Consider the following 21,486-nt stretch of genomic DNA (forward strand, 5'->3'; position numbering starts at 1 on the left):
TTTTACGAGTGATCGCGCGGGGATCAACGACACCATCAGTCGTATAATCGACAGAGTCTTGAAGTTGCTTAGAAACCGTGTCGTAGGACGTACCTCCAACGGTCTGTATAAATATTTATCCGAAAGCGTAATCGGGCGAAGCGGGTCCTTCAGCCGGTTAAAACTGTCTTATACACAACAAGTACGACGTAAAGTTCGTCCGTGTAAAACGATTTGACGCGGAGGATCCCCTATACTAAGCCGTTTTTACGGGTTAGGTCCTGTCAAGTCTGGGTGATAAGGTTATACTACGGGTTTAACGCTTCTTGTAAAAACGTATCGGGAGTTAGCACCTCCAGCATTCGATTTTCGCTTATGTCGGTAAAAAACTGGCTAAATGTACACGTTTACTGAGGTTTGATGACGGTTTTAATGAGCGCGGTATATTAAATAATGCTATAAGTGATTTTGCGAATCATAGTATGTAATGATAATACTAACGCCGTGTATCAAGTTTAGACCCGGAAGGTAATCGGGGTGGGGGGTCTTTTCAGCCGGTAAAACTTTCTACACGCAAAAAGTACGTAAAAGTCGTTGTAAGACTTTTGGAGCGAGGATCTCCCCTTACTAGTCTTTTTAAGGTTACGTCGCTGTCCAGCGGGCATACGTTTTGTTTTTACATTCTCCAAAAGGTTGTGGGCTGTGACGTGTGACCCACGTTTTGCGTCCGAAGCTCATTTTATGCTATCGCAATTTAAAATAAATGTATAGGCCACGCCTATATTCTGCATTTTTGCAACACTTTAAATCTCAGTTTTTATTCATCCCCAGAGTATGTGTAAAGAAAAAAAAAAAAATGTGTCAATCCATTCTTGAGTTATAAATTGGTGGTGTTTTTGGCGCCCCCTATATTCCAAGATGAAAATTATTTGGTGTGCCTATTCCCCAAGACAGACTGAACCTATCCACCAAAATCTGTAATGTTTGGATACATTGTTGATGAGTTATGAGCATTTATTTCTAAGCCCCGCCTTTTTACGAGTACGTTTTGATTAATGGAGACAATATTTTTCGTCTGAACATGCTAATTTTCTCACCTTATCTTCTCTGAACTGTTCAAATATTTTTCGACCCGAAGAACTCAGAGCACTAACAAAAAGCGGTTCGCTCAGAAAAGAGAAACACACTTTTTCTTGAGGCATGTGCTCACTTCTAATTGAAAACAACTGAAAAAAAGATGCTGGTGATTAGAGACAGGAGCTATTTGGACAAATAACAATTGGCAAATGGCAGAAATCTACAATAAGTTAAGTATGTTACTGTTTGTCATCTGCAATATTGTTCCAACAACTGTTAAATTAAATCAAACAAGAAAATCAAAGTTTATTTAAAGAGCACAATATCACAAAATGTGTTATCTAAGTGGGCTTTACAGATTAACAAACATGAATGACTGTGCTAAAAGATCAATTGAATTATAAGAAAATAAGAAATGACAAAATGGAATGTCAAATACAAATAAAATATATTCTAATAGAATTACAAAACATTATACAATAAAAGCAATACAATAAAACAGCATAAAACAAAGGACTCAGGAAGACAAATCTAAGATAAGATTAAACCAGCAACCTGCTTTTCTAAAAAGGAAAGTATTATACGTCATAAATGAAGATGGAGCAGTGTTATGTGGAGATCTGTATGTCTTCGTCCTCACCGCTGCTTTCCCTGTAACGCCCTGCCTTGTTGGCTCTGTGGAAGCCCTACAGAGGGATGGAGCAAAATGAACACATAGAAGAATGAAGTGCAACTTTCTTTCCCCCAAACAGACCAACTTCGAGGATGAATACCACTTACAGTAAGTGCCTTTTCAGTCCAACTCAGCTCAGCAGCTCGTTTCATCTCTCGCCCTTTCTCATCTCTTCACCTCACTTTGGGGAAGATGAAAGGAGACTGGCACTGCTGTGAACTTTACTAGATACAAAAAATATATTTGTTTGTATGTACAAATGTGTGCCTCTTTATTGATTTGTACACATCGCTCTAATAACTTTTTGTGGGTTCCACCTAAAACGACTAGAAATGGGGAAAATCCAGAAAAAATGAACCACGTTTCATGCAGGACAATTACTTTTGCAACATTTACTAGATCCACTATCAATGACTGATGAGGATATGGAATGCCGTTTAAACTAAGTTAAACCCTCATTCTGATTTGGCAACAGAGATCACTTGATGATGGGAATAGTTTTGGCAGTTGTTGCTACCTTGCACAAATGTAAATGACAAGAATGATACCTTTCTTATATATGTCCATTCTAGCTACAGTCAGCAGCTAGTTAGCTAGCTTAGCATAAGGATTGGAAAAAAGGGGAACCCAGCTAGAAATGTTTGGTTCTAAAAATATTCTGAGAATGTTACAGTCATTGATTACATTACAGAAAGATAGGATAACGTTCTCTAAAAACATTCTTAAAATGCTTGGTGATAACATTGTTAGAACATTATGCCCTCCTATTCTTAAAACGTTTTCAGCAGAAGCTTTTATTTTGTTTTCAGCGGGAAGTTTGTGTTTGGTTCCCAGAATGTTCTTCTGAAAGGTAGGATAATGCTCTCTAAAAACATTCTTAAAATGTTTGGTGATAACCTTCTTAGAACATTATGTCCTACTATTCTTAAACGTATTAAAGAAACTTGTATTTGGTTACAATAGGAAGGGGGGAGATTTTATATTGTAAGACCGTTGTATTTTTAGATGAAACCCTCGACTTGTACAAAATTTTTGTCATCCCGTATTAACAAAGATTTGTTACAATAGTTTTTGTAATTCTTAAAAAATCTCTTTAATAGGATGAAAGGTCTTGTTGTTAAGACCCTTGGTTTTATTTTGAATACCGCTTTTGCAAATTCATGTCATCCCGTATTACAAGGATTGTTACAAATAGTTTTGTAAAATTCTTACTTACAAATCTCTCTGCAATAGGATGAGAAGTCTTCTTTTGTAAGACCCTTCGGTTTTATTTTCGAAAGACGACTCTTTTGCAAAATTCTTTATCATTCCCGTATTAACAAGATTGTTATAAAANAAAGTGGACCTATTATGCTATATTGGAAAAATATATTGTAGGGCCATACCTATACAAAACATGTCTGTGAAGTTTTTTGCTTAAAATACCAAACAGTTCACCCATTGTAGCCATGCCTCATACTGCTCATACCCCTCTTTTGCAGCCCTGTTAGAGAAACGCGGATTTTGGGTCCTTAGCTTGAAAAAAAGAAAAAGAAGAGGCGGAGCTAATGCCTGATCAGAATTCTACCGGAGATAAAGTTAAATTCTGCTGTGATAAAACGCCATCCTGTTCTAAACCACATCAAAGATTATTTCTGAAACAGTATGGAGCTCAAATCCTTTTTCTCTTGCAGGTTTATCACAAGGTGAGTTCCTTTTTTTATTTCCTGCTTTTTAAACACATGTGCTCTCTAAGACAGGTTAGCTTTGAGTGTTAGCGAGGCTTGCTAATGTAAACAAAGACGTCCAAAACACGTCAGGCATTGTTTCTGATAGCAACTTTCTGTGGGTCCGCTGCCGATTTGACGTCAGATCCGCAGCAAATCTGTATCCGCTCGTTGTACCCCTGCTTTTAAAAGATTTGGGTACGGAAGAAAAGAGAGAGGGTTTTATTTTCTGACGCTGCGTGAGTTCCCCGACACACCGGGGACGCATATTTATGTATAAAATACATCACACAGTGCATTTTGCATGATAGGTCCCCTTTAAGAAAAATAAGGTTAAAAAAAAAAAAGAGCAATTCCTGATATCAACTTCAGCCAAATTAAGGGGTAGCATGAATCTAGAAACCTGCATGCTGTCGTCGTATTGGTCCCAGAAGGTTGGAGCCTCGCTGCCTGAGCTGTGTGAATGAGTGTCAGGGCTGCACACCTCCTGCAGGCAGCTGAAAGAGGACAAGTCCTGCTGGAGGCCACCTGCAGCCGGCACCACTCCATCACTGAACTGTCGATGGTACGGATGGAAACGGTCAGAGTCAACATGGCCTCCAAGGGTCCCATCAGTGCTGTGCCTCCTGTTCACTGCTGTAGGCCTCAAGCTGAAGGTGTTTCTCTCTCGCAGGGTGAAGCAGACGTTCCTGCCCTCGGTAGTCTGTGGTGTGATCCAAGTCATTGAATATTGTTACAGATGCAGATCACCGCTTGCTAATGGAAAAAGTCAGGGCTGGGTTTGGTGCGTTCAACATCAAACATGTCTCTACACCTTTTCATTGAATTAGAAGCTGCCAAGATGTCATTAATAGAAAACCTATTCTCTGCCAGTCAACAAAGAGAAGAACCTTTTAACCGGATCCTACATGTTCAAACATAGGTTTTACCTACAGTATAAAGTTATGTAACATTTTTCTGGGCAGCAGAACACATGCATTTTATTGTGATATGTAGAGCTTGTGAAACTCTTCCAGAAATTGTAAGACAATTGGGATGTCTGTTGTTTTTTTATTACAGCTAAACCTTGTTAGCTAAAATGTACTGAAAACAAATGGGGGAAAGAGCTAACCTGGCATATACCAACAACTGGTAATTGCACTTGGCCATGAAATAGTGTGTCACGTAGTAAATTAGCATATACACGTAAATTCTAATCCAGATTAAACAAACAACACATTCCAAGAAAATTGTGTACCCTAAAGGTGCTGATAGGCATTTGTTTTCTACCTTTGGACAGAGTTACGCTTGCCTTTTCCCTTGTTGTAGGCTTTATGCCAAGCTAAGTTAACCGGCTGCTGGCTGTAGTTTTGTGTCAAACGTAAAAAAAATTCTCAATATTCTCATCTAACTCTTTGCAAGTACGGAAGCGCAATTTTCAAAATGTCCTTAGAAAATGTGGTGTCAAATATATTACGTTTCAGCAGGTAAAATGATCCTTAAATAAATGCTCATGAAGGGCAGTTTAAAACATGTCTATGGAAATGTCATAATGTCCAAATAAGATTCAGATTTTTTTTTAGACAAAAACATTTTTTTTGTATTAAAACAGAAAGTCATGAGGTGGTTCAGTACCTGTGATTCTGCCATCTGCTGGCAGCCGGTCCCACAGGGCTCACAGGTGTGCGGGCTAGCCTTAAGCGTTGATGCTAGAAACTTGCCACTGCTGTGGGAAAATGTCAGGGGGTGTGTAACTTTGCACCAAAATCTGCTCCTGTGAAGAGATGGAAATGGATCAATTTGAGATGGGAGAGAGAGACTGTTATTAGTCAATTACACTTTCTGGCCTAACAGGATTCTGCATAATGTCTGATGGATGAAAGGTTTCTGTAATTACAATTTCCTTCTGCATTAATTTAAATTAAAGGTACACTCATGTTATGCTCTTGTAGAAATTGTTTTGGGAAATGCAAATATTTGCTTTCTTGCCAAAAGTCAGAAAAGAAGATATACTGTACTCTAATGTCTGTACTGTATGGCTAAATATGAAGCTTTAATCAGCAGCTGGTTAGCTTAGCATAAAGTTTAGACACATGAGAAAACATACAGAAAACTTACTGTGTTATGGGATTGCTTTGATCAGAGCCAAATATATTTTCAGTCTTTGTAGAAGCTAACCAGCACCTGTAACCATATTTACCATATTAGACGGTATTGATGCTTTAATTATTAAGAAGGAGAGCAAGCCTTTTCCCAAAACGTCAACCTATTCCTATGTGGAAAAGGCAAACTGTAAAGCTTTTTGTTTGTTTGATTTATATTGCAGTTGGCCCATAACAGGAAGCGTATCTCCAGATCTTAAATGTTTTAACAAAGCACTTCTTGTAACCGATCCTTTGAGATCATATCTTCTTATCTATTGAGTCATTTTTCCGCTGTAAATCTGCAAGACACACAGTAATATGTGTTTTGACAATGGGTGTGAGAACAGTTCACTTTCAGTGTCAGTTTATTAAAACATCATTAGCACTTGTCACGGGGCATAGGTTTTATTGGGCTGAGTGTAAAGGAGTGTTATCTGATCTCAGCGGAGGTGACAGACACGTGGCCCAAGTTCCAGTAAAGGTAACTTCAACCCCGACATAAACCAAGCTCATTAAAACTGCCAACAAACCATGGCTGTTAGGTCACATAAAGCCAAATAATGCTGATGCTGAGAGAGTGAGATCCATTGTGTGTGTGTGTGTGTGTGTGTGTGTGTGTGTGTGTGTGTGTGTGTGTGTGTGTGTGTGTGTGTGTGTGTGTGTGTGTGTGTGTGTGTGTGAGAGAGAGAGAGAGAGAGAGAGAGAGAGAGCGATAGAGAGACAGACAGAAGAAGCAAACATAGCTCTTTCTGTTCACATGAAAGGAGGCTAAGGTGTTGAAGTGAAAGCTGAGAGATTGCCTTTTAACCTATGTGGCAACAAGTCCTCTCATCTGCTTGACAGTCGCAATTAAAGAAATAAATGTAGAAGCCTCTGCAGGGGTGTGTGTGCTTAGGCAGTCTTAGCCTGAGATGACCCACATGTGCACATGTAGCCCCAGTTTGTGTTGCTCTATAGTACATTTGAGTCCCAGAGAAAAAGCTTAGTTTCTCGATAAAAAGTGATTCCAGCTATCACTTTTTGCTAAAAAATGCAACTCATTTCACAACATTATTTCCAGAATCCACCAAGAATCCTCTAACCCAGTAGTTCCCAAACTTTTTCTGTCAGGCCCCCCCTTTGGAAAAACACAAGTCAGGCTCAGTGGCGGCGCCAGAGATTTATTTTGGGGGTGCTGTGGGGTAGCTTGACGTTTCATAGAGGGTGCTCAAACATTTAGGGTTTCCCATTAATGTCCCGGGCGCTACAGTGGAATTTTCTACTGCAACACTCCCCACGCAAATATACAATGTACCCGCAACTGTTACAATGAAGGCTCGATAATCAGCTCACGGCATATAGGTGTAAGCAGGGGTAAAGTGCTATTTTTATAGGTAGTGTGTGGACCTCACATAGGGGGGTCNTGAAATTTCTACTACAACACTCCCCACACAAATACACAGTGTGACTGTTACAATGAAGGCTCGATAATCAGCTCACGGCATATAGGTGTAAGCAGGGGTAAAGTGCTATTTTTATAGGTAGTGTGTGGACCTCACATAGGGGGGTCCGGGTGCAAGCTCCCCCGTGAAGATTTATTTTTAAATATTGAAGTTACATGCATGAATCTGGTGCACTTTGAGAGCAAAATGAAGAGATCTATGGATACCTCTCTCAACACCCATTTGAAACAGAGCTGTAAACAGATTTACTTTTTCTTTATGGATATTTTACAAATCACCCTTTTAAATGTTATTCTTGTTTTATTGTCATATAGTATTTCATAGCTGTTTTTCATTTATTCTCTTATTTTTTTATAACTATAATGATCATATGAACATGTGCCTCGGAAATAATTGTTTACATTAATGGTGACCAAAACGTTTGAGGCCCACTGAGATAACACTGAGAAAGTCCTTTAGTTCACTGAGTCTCTCATTCTGACAGGAGAGGACTCTCCTCCACTTGTTGTTGAAAAAACTCCTGATATCCGTTAGCGTAGCTCGCTAGCACCAGAAGCTAACAACAACGATCTCAGGTACCGGTGCGCTCTCTCTCTCTCTCTCTCTCGCTCGCGCACGCACACCAAATGGCTCGTTTCACACACACACAGAGCCGAGCTTTAATGAAACACAGAGACCCAGACGTAATAGTACTGTACTGTATCATATTATTTTCGAATCAATAATTTTTCAAATTATGATTTTTTTTATTTAAAAAAATAATAATTTAATAACCATTTTTCCTCCTGGTCTCTCGCGCCCCCTGTCATTCCTCTGCCCCACACTTTGGGAACCACTGCTCTAACCAACTGTATTAAAATGCCACCATCATTCTCTCCCGTCATGCCGTGAGATGATATTATGCAGTTTGTTTCTCATGTGAGAGAGCCAATGCCAGTGGCTATCTTACATCATTTCCAAAGCTAGCTAGGCCAAGATCAACAAAAAAACATACATCAAACAAAACGTAATGCCAGGTTATCACTGTGCTGTACAGATATTCCTTATTATCTGTTACATTCTGCTGAAAGAATTTTTGACTTTTATTTATGGTGTTATCTTGGATATTATTACTGCTGCGTTATATTTACGTAGCATTTTACTGCTGTGGATCCATTATTTTAACTTCTTTATATACGAATGGGTAGTTTAAGTTACAACAATGTATCATATTTTATAAGAACATCCTGTGTTTGTGGCTTTGCTGTCCAACGAGAACGCAGATGCCAAAAAAGTTAACTTCTCATGAGCTCAGAAAAACAGCCCTGTTGTCTACTTTGTGGCATACTTTCATGATCCAAGAGGGTTTTCGAAAAGTTAGTTTAACAAAGAAATGTGCGTGGCTTTTCAATATATCAAAGAAAAAATAATTCTTCATTTCTTTCAGAAAATGTCAATTCAAATCATAGTAGAAAGGGTATGAAATTGTAATCTGTAATCTGTATATATATATATATATATATATATATATATTACAGATTCACTATATATATATGTGTGTGTGTGTTTAAGTATAGATACGTGTACATGTGTAGATATTTGTCATTTCAAACAACCCTGGTGTATTTTTTTAATTTTACTAATTTTTAATTTGACTAATTTTGTTCGGTATTTAATTTGTCATTTTCGGGTCTCTAAAAATATTTGATTTGCAAAACTGTACTTTTAATATAATGTGACCCCAAATAAATAAAGAATTACAAAAAAAGTCATAATAGTAGCTGCCTTACATAAGCAGTGGAGTGCAAACGACCGCTGAGATGTTGTGGAGTATAGATTGCAAAACAAGGTAGTACTATAAAATACCTGAGTACCTCAAATTTGCTACACATTTCATAAACTTTACACAAATGTTATAGAAGTATTACTCTTTCTATGGTAATCCGAAGACAAGATAAAGTACTTATGTCTGTCTAATTATTAGGATTCACACTGGCAGTCTTTCCTATTTCATGATCAAATGAGAAGGCGGCCACTCAAAGTTCACGGTGCCGATCAAACAGCAATCGGGACCTACAGCAGAGCCAACCCTATCAGTGCTGTACTGTAATATCTCTCACAGTAAAATGAGCATAAATCACAGCACAATTGTAGCAGCAGCTTTTCATTCAAACAACAACATTCACTTATTGGAAAACTGTCAAAGGAACTCACCTAACATTTACAAACAATAACCGGCCCCCTCTCTTTGTTGTGGATCTGCAGTTTCAGTCAGATTTTCTCACTGGTAACCTCTGGCGACATCAGGGCCCATTATATGTTGTGGATCTGTGCACCTCACTCCCCCTCACTGTGAGTGGAGCACTTCGATTAGATTGACTGTCTAAATATGTTTTGGACTGGTGGATGGGCTGGTTTCAGATTTTGACAGTGCGTGTGTGTGTGTATGTGTTTGGCACTCATCCAGGCTAAAGCCCGGCAGGAAGATATACAGAAAGAAAAACCTGCTGCAACAGGTTACATAACATCTACAAGTTGCAGCCATTGGCAGCTGGCAGTGCTCTCTTCCTCCTTCCATCACTCTTTCTTTGCCTGACTGAATGGTTGCTTGTCTTGACGAGACATTAGATACAGTGCAGATCAGAGCCAGTGGCGGCGAGAGCAGGCGCAGTGCCCTGGTTTCTGAGCTCACCCATTGCAGATGCTGGCTTAAATGTGATCAGGTTTCCACTTAACTGGTGCACTATAAAACAAACGTGTGCACAAGTAAATACAGGCGTTTATCCATTTAAGATGTTGAAGAACACACACAAAGTTACAGCTTGAGCAAACTGAAACAAAATAACTGGCTACTAGTTTTAAAAGAAGCAGTCAATCTGGAAATGTCAGTCTTTGATGCAGCCAATAGGAATTAACTCCTAACTTCTGGAAATGCCCATCAATCAGGCCCTTGTCATTGGCACAATGAGTCATATTTATTTCAGTCCATGTCAAACATTTCCTTTTTTCTTAATAAATCTTAAGTTTCTCTCTGAAAACACAACAACCTTAAAAAGCAAGGGAGGCAGAGGAGTACAGTAGAAAGTGAGAGAGGTAGAACGAGTGGAGGTATGTCATTACAGGTAGATTCCTATCCTATCCTCCCCATGAACCAGGAAAACATTGGAAGCCGTAGCTCGGTGCAATACCTTGAACAAATTCTGTCCTCAACAAGAGGGTGAGGCAGAATGACAGAGGTAAGGATTGATTACAATTCGAATAAACTCTTGTGTTACATAACCAGGCCTCTGCCAAGCTGAGCTAGTGCCCAGGGCTCTCACTGACAACGATTGAGTTCTTCAGGAGGGTGTAATGGGGCATTAGAGTCTTATTGTCTTCTAGGAAACAACTGCTCCAGTACTCATGGATTCTCAAATGCAATGTCATGTTCTTCAGAGCTAGAACATGTTATTTCCTGTTTTTACAGTTTTATGAACTGTAATCATCATCTTCCCGTTTTTATAATTACAGAATTAATCAGAGTTGTAATGAATCACTGTAACTTAATCACAACCTGGTGACAGAGAAATTGGTCATGCTGGTACTCACACAAATATTGTAATGTTGTTGTAATAACGATGGTGAAAACAGGCTGTTTTTTACTGTTTTTATTTTACTGTTAACATACTAAACTAGCATTCCTGTGTCAACAATAAAGTGAATATAATTGACAAGTGGGAAGGGGGACATTATAGGTCACCTAAGCTGCTACAGAGCATCCCAGGCTGTGATAGACAACAACAACAACAACAACAACAAAAAGAGTGAACAATTATCATAAAAAAACCTTTGATCATATGCATGGACCTAATAAAGGGCAGCTCCTCTCCTCTGACACCCTCCCAGTTATTGTATGCATGGTTGCACGTGTGTATTTTGGAACCTACTGTGTACAGATCCTTTTTGCATGTGTTTATTTTAACTGCAACTGTATAAAAACAACAGAATGAGTTTCCCTTTGTAAAGTGTATTATTATTCTTATATATCTTGATCTGTGACCTTGTAAAATTAAGTTTGCGACCCGCTTGTCACAGGTTGCACAACGCATGTCAACGAGAGTTGGCCAATTAACCCAAAGACTAACTTTTTTTTATCCGAGTTATATCCGAGTTATATTTTGAGCTTTTCAGATCTTAGGTCCTTAAAATGTAAAATCATTCAGTAACTCAAAATGTAATTAAATTACACTAAATTGCAGGTGTACGTTTTATACTATATTGTCAACTTACAGCGTTTTTTGACAGCAAACTGTAGCAGAAAGGAGGGGGGGGGGGGTCACACCACTTCTAAGCATGTAGCAACATGATCCATTTCAATTGCTTTTATTAGTTTTATAACCAATAGAATACACATTTCCAACAAAATATTTGTTAATCAAAAGATGTTAAAGAACTGGAAAATTCTTTTTTTTATGCAATCAAAAATACTGATTTATTAGTGTCTTCTAAAAACAGAGAGGAAACCATGCAGAGTTCCTAAGGCAACGAGATTTATCACTGAATACTTCACATTTTGGCTTCAGGCTAAGGGTATATGAATTCAGCAATTACCTTGCCTGGCCCAGGAATACTTCATAATAAAATGTGCAGCTGTCTCCCCAAATGGATGTTCTCAGTATTATATATTCACAATTACCATTTCATTACAGATTCAGGTTCTTTATTTAAAAAACATGTTCAGAGATGCCCAGTACAGTCAGGTGGTAAAGATTTCCAGAGTATGATAACTGCATATTTGTATGTATCGTCTCACTAAAAACACCTCTTGCACATTCTCAGTAACCAAATACCAATTATTAATGAAACACCTGAACTACCAGCAGAGAGAATGTACTGCAGCATTATACAGCCTTCGTCTATTTAAACTCACAAATCACAAACTTGGACAGAGACCAAAAGTGATTAAAAGAAGACAATACAAAGATATCATGACATAAAGATGTTGTCTTACCTCCGATCACAAGCACCTTCCATTAGTGCCAGAACCAGTTCAAATAGACTGATAGTTTCCCTTTGAATTATGTCGTCTTTCAGTCGGGACCAAAATAATGGTTGCGAGATTAAACAAAAAAAAATTGTATTTCATGATTGCTTACTCCCTTGACCTCTGTATACTGTAGTTATAGCATTTTGAAATCCTTTCTGCTCTCCACATACAGCAGATATGTGGACCCCTGCCAACAATTTCAATGAAATGTTTTTAATCAGTTTCCTATAATTGATTTCTCTTAACTTCAATCCTTTTGTATTTCTCCAACATTGACCCTTTGAAGGGATTAAGCTTTCTGTCCTCTGGCTCTCTTTACATCAATAAAGTACCCAGTGTCCCTAATCCTATGGATGGTAATGAGATTTATCCCATCAATAAATGTATCAGTCTTAAAAAACGGCAGCATCTAGTGCTCCGACTGGTTTTCTTGGAATCTGAATATTCTGTTGTTTAAGACAACATTGATAAGTTCGACTGACTAAATGGAATACAATGATTATAGTTTTCTCTAAGAAACCAACTGAGAAATTATAGATGGTTACAGTTCTCTCAAAACTCAGACAAACATGGCACAACAGCCATAAGGCAAAATAGTCATAAGTAGTACACAGTGATATTTAAGTATGCAAATTCGTTATGTTGTTTACAATTTTGTTTAATAGTTGTATTTTAGGTTAGTGTGACGCTGCTAATTACAGATACAAAGACAACTCAGAATATGGCATTTCTCGCGGCAAACAAGACTGGCATTTGCTTGCATTAACACTTTTTAAATATCAGGTCTGCCAGCTCAAAATCTGCTTGAATGACAGTCCATGAGAGTATTAATCTAGATGCCATTAACTCAAAAGAAGGTACTTTAATGTTTCTTGTAAACATGTTGGTTTCTGAAGAGCCTTACAATATGAGGGAGGATATAAGTCTGAAGAACCCCTCAACATCAAACTGCATTGGCCCGAGTATACTGGAGCTTTCAATAAAAGTACCATGTATACCATACACTTGCCTGCCAAATCTTCCAGTGGTGAAATCCTAATACTCAGACATTGTTCATATCCACCAGTTTTTCCCCCGTTTCCATTTTCCTGAGTTCATTTTCAAGGAGTTTTGGTGACATTGGCCCAACTGGGAAATTCATTCAGATTGAACATGGCCACCCCCCACGTGTTAATGGCAATGTTGATGGTTATGACTCCAAGAATGTTCAGAATGAATCCAGCTTTGGCCTGGAAAAACGAAAAAGTAAAACAATGAAAATAAACTTATATTTTGGATCTGGTTCAAGGCAAAACAGTGTTTTGACAAAAAACTATCAGAGTAGGTATTAATACCAATTTGTCTCCCTGAGCTTAGTATCCATGGTAATATGCAGGTTATTGTCTGTATACAAATAGATAATAATGATCAGATATAAGGATTTATATAAGCTGCTGCCCCAAAAACTAGATATGAGCCTTTATCCAAAATACTGTGTGCATGTCAATACGCTCACTTAAAGAGTCTCTATCTTTCCCAAAATATCTTACCATGTCTAGGACTTTGAGGTTGCCGTAGGAGAAGGCGATGGCGTTGGGTGGAGTGGCTACGGGCAGCATGAAAGCCAGCGAGGCAGAGATGGTGCAGGGAAACATGACGTACAGTGGGTGTATCTTGATGGCGGTGGCCTGGATTCAAACATTTAAAAAAGACATTCACACATTCCAAATAGGCAAGTGAAAAACGTTTAGTTTTTAAGCTTGGGGATGCTGAACTGAAATGTTTGTGAATGTCCCATAATGTCAACCAATACGATTAAATACGGAGTGTTATGTTCTGTCTTACCATTGAGGCCAGTATTGGCAGGAACAGAGTGGTGGTGGCAGTGTTGCTGGAACATTCAGTAAACATGGCCACCAGCAAGCACAGCAGGATGGAGATGGCAAAAGGAGGGATGCTCTGCAGCGGTAATAGACTTTCTCCAAGCCACAAAGAAAGTCCAGATTTCTTCGTGCAATTTGGGAATACACATATGAGCGTCCGAACAATTGTAAAATGTATTATCTTTCAGAAAGTTGTGAACTTGATGATCAAATACATTACCTCACTTCCATGTGCCAATGCAAAACCTCCTCCCAGAAGCAAAAGAATGTTCCAAGGCATCTTTTCATGGACAATGTCCCAATTAAGCAGAGCTCCAGGGGCTTCAGAAGAGGCCCCTGTAAGGACAAGGAGACAAGGAGACAAGGAAGTACATCTTTAAAGCTGACAGTATCATTTCAGTTATTGGTTAGGGCAGTCATAAATAAGTACAAATCTAATCCAACTATAGAAAAGCCAAGGTTGTATTGCCCACTGATAAGATGAAGTGACCATAAAGGAGTTCTGTAAAGATACAAATCAAATCTTATAAAAAGGTAAGCCATTCAAATATAATAAAAATGTGGTGTTGAAATGTGATGTTGGATTCTTTCTTTTAAGCAGTTTTTCTCTTTTCCAAAGTGGACTTTGGCACCTCAAAGTCTGACACAATCATTAACACACTCTTACACTCTTCTGTGTACAAAACACTGTTTTTCCTCTTTATGACAGGTAAAAAAAAAGCACTAGTTGCCTATAGGCAGGAGCAGGACACGCTTAACTTAAGTTACAAAGGGAGAAAAAATTGATTAATTGATAGAAAAGTCATTTTTCTAAGTAACAGCACAGCATGTACTGTTGCACAGGCTTGACCTCGGGGCTATCAGGCTACAACTCAGGAAGCAGATGGGATAACGTTTATTATAAAACGCTGAATCAGCAAGATGAGTTTTCACAGGCAATAAAAGACATTGACGGTGTCTTTGTTGTAGTACACAGAGAGAAAAGACAGACATGCTTATAAAACTGCATATTATTGAATGTTATGCAATAGTGAATTAACTCTTCCCATTGTGCTGTATGGACCTGCACAGAAAGAACCAAAAATATCAGGTATCTGCCCTCTTGTCTTAACATCTTATCCTCTTAAAAAAAATCCCAATTGTATTAACATTGCTCAACAAAAAGAAAGCATAAACATGAAAATAGAAGTTTACTACTTAACATTTTTGTTTTAAGAGAAGAAAATCCTTTCATGTCATTGCTCAAAATGTAATCCTCAAAAAGGTCAGTGGTCAACATGTTTATTCACCTTTCTAAAATAAGACATTAAGACATGTGGAAAACATGCCTGCTGACTTACCATCCTCTGACCTCCCGCAGCATCTTGGCAGTTTAGATGGGATGCAGAAGAAGAGTGCTGACATTAAAATGGCCACGGTGCCGTCTGTGACGTACCTGATGAGAAACACGTATTTAAATATCTGTGTTATGTAGTACCGACACAAAAATACTTAAGCTACTATTTTGTGGGTAGTGTCAAGATCAAAGATAAAAAAGGCACTATCATTTAAAGTTAATGAGACAGTATCAATAAGAACCATTGATGTCCAGGCAGTGACTTATATTTAATCATGTTCCCTTCCTTATTTCCTTCTCCAACACTGGGCCATCCCTGGTTAACTCCTCACCTCTTCACTTTCTTATAAAAAGCCATGTGACAAACAGTTTTTCTTACTCACGTTTTGTCTTTGTTGAAGAGCACAGTGGCCCAGCCGGGTATGAAACCAGGTTCCCTGGTAAACCACAGAACAACCAGCAACGTGAAGATGGTCAGCACACAACCCTCAGCGAAGTTCATCCTGCCCAACTTTTTGTACTCATCTTTGATTACCTGGAACGCCTCCCTGTCTCCTTCTTTCTTGGTGCCACATCCAAATGTGCTTTTAAGGCTGCAATAACACAACGTGAAAAGTACTGCTTATATGGTTGCAATCAGGAAATATCGGACAGAGATTAGGTACATTACATGAAACTTACTTGAAGCCTAGAAACATAAACTGCAGCCACAACCAAGACAAGGCGAGCATTAGCACCATGTTGGGGAAGGAGAAGCCGAACCAGCTTGCAAAGTTGATTACGCCTCCATTATCTGGAAAGAGTCTGTTGATTATCGAAAGAAAACATTAAAATCAGAAAACAGCACAACCTTAACACCTGGAAATTGGTTGCAAGTAGATAGTAAATATTTCAGCTACAGAAAGGATGACAAAAAGGTACTTGATCATCATCTTGTGTAAATTCCAGTTTTTTGTTCAACTGCTTTGTTAAGTATATATATTGTGCAATCAAAATATCGCTATGTCAGTTTCATCCAATATTGTGCAGCCCTATACAGTATGTGCGAGTTGTGTGGGTATTTGTGTATATGCAGGACGTACTCATCAATCTGGCCTTTCATAATGACGTTGGGTGTTGTTCCGGTGAGGGTGGCCGTCCCACCGATGCTGGCAGCGTAACAAACACTCAGACTCATGCCTTTCGTCAGCTTCGTATACTTCTGCTCAGTCTTCAGTCTGCGCTGCTGGGCCTCTAGACCTTCACCATTAAAAAAAATACATCTTATCTGTTGCATATTGAATGTAATTTTCTGTTCTGGGCTTCCTTGCTTTACCAGTTTCTGTAATTGTTTAATGCAGTGGGGAGAAAGTTGCTATTGTATTTCAATTGTTCTTTGAATGTTTAGTTGGACACATATCTTTACCAAGACTCGTTTTGCTGAGATCTTGGGTGACTTAACCAAACTACTTGAAAATGTTAATGTTAAAACAGGGCCAACACTTTTTTTTAAGATTTATATTTTTACCTCATGCCAATCACAGTAAGAATACATTTGACCTGTACTTTGGCACTTTTATTTCTGCTCTTTGTTTTCTTTGATTTTTCCTTTTACTATTTTAAGCTAGACTATTACTTAAAAGACAAAAGGTAAAAAACATACTTGATATTATGCCATCTTTATCTGCATCTGCAAAACACCATAAGAACAAAAACATCAAAAACAATAACAACCAAAGAGTTAAGAAATAGTAGGCTATAGTACAAAATATATGGACACTGCCACACACCCAAATTGATGGTGTTTTCCTTTGATTGGAGTTCTTTGCTCATTTTGGCATCACCCATCTCAAATGCCTGGTTATCCAGACCATTGTTTGCAGCAGCCATGTTAAACTCCCTCTCTTCAGCGTTGGCCTCTGTGTCACACAGCTGCTGCAGCACAGCGTTGGCGATGGGCAGCATCATGGCTGTGGAGGCCGTGTTACTGATCCACATGGATAGGAAGGCTGTGGTGCCCATGAAACCGATCATCAGACTGTAGAGGATGCAAAACAAATGATTAGATGGAAAGTTGAAGTTTGAAAAAAAAAAACCTTAGAGAAAAAGCAAAGAAATGTATTGATAATGCCAAAAGAATAGGAACCCTCTCAAACACAACATTTTCAACCCCCTCCACTACTCTGTGAAAACTTTCCACAAGATAAGGTTCAAGGATTTTATTAGGGATTTTATTAGTCATTAGTACATAACTACAGTGCAGTTATGTCGATGAAAATCTTAGGTCACAGGCTCCACCAACAGTGCAACACAAGGAAACAGATACACAGAAAAAATAGTGCAAGTAAATTAAAATTTAAAAAAAGATAGTGAAATAGTAGGTACCTGGCCACAGATTTAGCACAATAAAATACAGCTCACAGTTAATCAGTTAATCCCGAAGGTGTGGGATGGACTTGAGGTCAGGGAGGTGTGACGTTGCTCAAAACAACAACAACACTAACAGAGATACCTCTTTCATTCTTAACCTTTAAACAAGCTTGTAAATTGCAGGATTTCCATCATTTACAATTAAGTCAAGGAAAAAAAAGGTACTGAAATCAAAAGAAAACAATACTAAGCGAATCAATTGCAGACTGATGTGAGTTTCAGATCATCATTTAATTGTCGACATAGTTTGTATTGTAGCTGCAGGGCAATTGAAATGTGCAGGTATGAACAACTATACGTTGCTTACAGAGATGGCTTCACCCCCACAATAAGCAGCACTTGAAGGGCGATTCTCCGGTGCAGGTTCCAACGCTCAACAGCAATGGCCACCAGCAGCCCACCAATAAAGAGCATGTTGGAGTCTTTCAGATACTGGATACAAACCTGGATAACAGAGGAAAAAACACAAATCCATGTCAACCCATTCCAACAAGAAATGGTTTATTAGAATGTGTGATTGCTGTAGAGATGGAGATACCTCGTTTGATTCCATGACGCCCATCATGGGGAAGAGGATGACGGGCAGCAGGGCGGTCACAGCCAGAGGGATACACTCCGTGCACCAGTACAGCGCCATGAGGATAATTACATAACCACATTTTGCCTCCTGTAATGACAGACAATGACTGTGTTGCTTAAAAGTGTTAATACACAGTATGCGTATACTATATGTTACATATTATCTACATAAATGGTGTGATGCACTTGACACATGTGTACAAGTGAGATAACCTTAATATGCCTGTTAGCAAGTACAAACCCACCATAAACTGCTCAACCTTGGCTTACATAATATGGTTCAGTTAGCATAGTTAACCATTACCCAATAACTTTTGTAACTATCTTGAGTTAATCCTCTAGAAAAGACTTTTGTTTGGTTTGCTTGCTGTTGAAATGTTGCAGTTAAAACATTTGCAGCCACTCAAATAGAAATGACATGATCAATTTCTTAGTCATATAATAACTTCCTGCTTTTACCTTGAATATGTCTGGAACTTATATATTAAAACAACTGCTGCTTGATTAAGATGACAAAGGTCAAACAATAAGGAAAAAACATAAACTCTTACATTTAATGACAGTTCCCTGTGTTTTATTGGGTTGCTTTTTACAACAGCTGAACACAAAGAAGAAAAGGGAACATAAATCTTGATTATTTCCCCACTTTTTCATTCATCATAGTAAATGATCACATAGTGCAGAGGGTCTTTGATGGAGTCCTCTTATTGAAGTAAGACATGTAAAGAAACAAATGTCCAGAGGCAGAGACCCCTAGTGGAGTGGAGGGGGTCGTAACACTGGTTTAGCATAACGATGAAACCGCTTCAACACTCGGACCTGTTACAGGAAGAAAGGCTTTAGCTGTTCCTGGGCTTGAGTGCCAAAGCCAAGATAGTGGTAGTTCAAAAGTGTTTTTACTATCAGGACACCTGATAATATACATGATTAGTCCTGTCATCAGATCTGTTCTTTGATGTTTGACCTGTGCCTGTGTTTTGTTGAATAAAGGACAGACCGTCAAATCAGGATTATTTTTTATAGGCAATAGGTCTAAGGTGAATCTAATACAGTATGCAATTGCAGGAGCCGCAATATTCGTTAAAGTCAAAATAACATTCTGTATTAAGTATTTTGTTGCTGCAGAGATGTCAGGTCCAACAAGATGTAGGCTATTCTAGACTTTAACAAAAAAAAATGTTGATTGCATTCCTCCAATATACTGAATCACAGCAATTACAATATCAGTATAGTTGCAATTAATGTAAAGTTTCCAACTGAATAATTCCTAAGTGAGGGTGGTTAAAGGGGTTTTAGAAGAAGTTTGTGCTCTACAAACAAATGGGTATATTAGAACTTTGGAGTAATGCAAGTAAACAAGCCACCCCTAATGGTCAGGTCCTCATTCTTAAATATGTCTTTAGATATGTCCTACAATATAAAAATACAAATAAACATGTTCATTTTCTTACCGAGGTTGGGCTGACCAGAGGCAGAGGAAGAAGTAAAAGAGGCGTAAGGACTATCACAATGTAATTCCTATACTTCCACAGGCATGTGAGAATCCCAGCCATGAGCCACAAGGTGCGATGGACATCCAACGTAGAAAGAGAAGAAAAAAAAAAACACCGTACTAGAACGTACAGGCACAGTATATATATATCAGAATATATAGTACGTCACACTGAAAAATATTAAAAATTAACTTTAGTGTTCTGCATGTAGAGGGAGTGTTTCCATGGGGGAAAAAGGGGGTAGTTAAGGTAATGACCAGGAGAAAAATTAACCTTTTCACCACTGCTTTTAATACGTGATTAGTGTTTTGTGGTATATGTTTTTGGCATGCTATTTTTGTGATCGTCTTACTGTAACTTATATAGAGTTTGTAAATTGCATGCATTATTATAAAAACAATAAATGTGTATAATGAAAAAAACTAGATTTTGACATGTACTGTAGTAGGCTTACACTGACACTATTTCACACTAATTGAATTTAGTTTAAATTCCAACAACTGCAACAAAGAGAAATCCATGATTTTAGTGAAGGCAAAAGTCCTTTCCTTTAATGGACGGCAGTAGCTAAGTATTTAGGGACCTGGATTGGGAACTGAAAGTCCAGAGCGGACCAAAATTACAGAATGTTGACTGGTAGCTCGAAACGTGACAGTTCCCCACCTGGCCGCTGTCAAGGTGTTACTCTGCCACCTCTCCATAAAACATAAGATTGTGTGTGTGTGTGTGTGTGTGTGTGTGTGTGTGTGTGTGTGTGTGTGTGTGTGTGTGTGTGTGTGTGTGTGTGTGTGTGTGTGTGTGTGTGTGTGTGTGTGTGTGTGTGTGTGTGTGTGTGTATTTCAGGCCTGTGTGTATTTCAGGCCTGTGTGTAATTACAAAATAACACCAGAGAGATTAACTGAATTTCCCCGCAGGGTTAATAAAGGTGATGGTTATATTATACCCTTTGGCGCATGTGTCAGCCCTGTGGTTGTCTGCCAGAAGCTGTCATTCATTTGGTTTAATTCAATTTTAACTTGACGAAGGACTTTTGTCATAACAAATGTGGATCTTGAGGTATCACATAAACAGGCTGAACAAACGTAAGCCGCATCAGAAAAAACATAGATTACCTATTTAATTGAATTCAGTGTTTTAAGTTGATTTAATCATGTAGTACAGTTTATTTTAGATAGGAGGATAGTTGGGCTTCATGTAAAACGTTGTTTTGCTGACAGCAATGACAAACCCTTACAATCCCATAATAACTAATGGCACGAAAAAAAGCAGTCTTTTGTAATAGTTAGGAACAAAGACCTCCAGTGGCAAAATATCCATATTACGTTGTTACGATGTTTAGCCCAAAAATAAACAAAAAGACGAAATCATAACTACTACTGAATGTGCCTTTTTGTAACTAATAAAGTGATACGTCTGTTCTAAAGGGCAATCTGGAAAAACAAAGTCACACTGACTAGATAACAGGGTCTATGGCCTTGTAAACAGGTTGTGTCGGATAACTTCCAAAACAGTGTTGTAATTCCTAAGAAAAACCTGGCACAGAGGCTGAAATGTAAACCAGATCCTCCTACCGTGTGTGTGTGTGTGTGTGTGTGTGTGTGTGTGTGTGTGTGTGTGTGTGTGTGTGTGTGTGTGTGTGTGTGTGTGTGTGTGTGTGTGTGTGTGTGTGTGTAGTGTAGTAGTAGTACGTAGGTACGTAGTCGTAGGTAGTACGTAGTACGTAGTAGTAGTAGTACGGTAGTAGTACGTAGTAGGTAGTACGTAGTCGTACGTTCGTACGTACGTGTACGTGTAGTCGTGTA

At 38.5% G+C, this 21,486-nt stretch overlaps 3 protein-coding genes across 6 annotated transcripts in view; 1 reads left to right on the forward strand and 2 right to left on the reverse strand.

The window, feature by feature from the left end:
• LOC104966729 (zinc finger protein Aiolos-like) overlaps nt 1-21,486 on the forward strand; it is a 596,491-nt gene that overhangs the window by 454,247 nt on the left and 120,758 nt on the right. The gene's annotated exons all lie outside the window — the stretch shown is intronic.
• LOC104966726 (solute carrier family 13 member 2-like) overlaps nt 11,386-21,486 on the reverse strand; it is a 12,241-nt gene continuing 2,140 nt past the window's right edge. Inside the window, exons 1-13 of one of the 2 annotated variants that reach the window (XM_010795964.1) lie at nt 19,643-19,744; nt 18,151-18,279; nt 17,920-18,056; nt 16,973-17,220; nt 16,846-16,872; nt 16,286-16,442; nt 15,885-16,007; nt 15,587-15,796; nt 15,208-15,302; nt 14,088-14,203; nt 13,830-13,991; nt 13,535-13,672; nt 11,386-13,234 (exon numbers count right to left, since the gene is read on the reverse strand). In XM_010795964.1, coding sequence (XP_010794266.1) covers nt 13,106-13,234; nt 13,535-13,672; nt 13,830-13,991; nt 14,088-14,203; nt 15,208-15,302; nt 15,587-15,796; nt 15,885-16,007; nt 16,286-16,442; nt 16,846-16,872; nt 16,973-17,220; nt 17,920-18,056; nt 18,151-18,279; nt 19,643-19,744 — 1,773 coding nt within the window. In that variant the 3' untranslated portion in view covers nt 11,386-13,105. Of the gene's footprint in view, nt 13,235-13,534; nt 13,673-13,829; nt 13,992-14,087; nt 14,204-15,207; nt 15,303-15,586; nt 15,797-15,884; nt 16,008-16,285; nt 16,443-16,845; nt 16,873-16,972; nt 17,221-17,919; nt 18,057-18,150; nt 18,280-19,642; nt 19,745-21,486 lie in introns of those variants that run through there. The other variant, XM_010795965.1, reaches the window with a different exon arrangement.
• Nucleotides 12,302-21,486, reverse strand: part of LOC104966725 (core-binding factor subunit beta-like) — an 18,173-nt gene continuing 8,988 nt past the window's right edge. Inside the window, exon 4 of the mRNA XM_010795963.1 lies at nt 12,302-12,314. The gene's annotated coding sequence lies outside the window, so the exon portion shown is untranslated. The remainder of the gene's footprint in view (nt 12,315-21,486) is intronic.

Source organism: Notothenia coriiceps, unplaced genomic scaffold (genome assembly GCF_000735185.1).
Source record: "Notothenia coriiceps isolate Sejong01 unplaced genomic scaffold, NC01 NC01_scaffold00037250, whole genome shotgun sequence".
In the NCBI taxonomy this organism is placed as follows: Eukaryota; Metazoa; Chordata; class Actinopteri; order Perciformes; family Nototheniidae; genus Notothenia; species Notothenia coriiceps.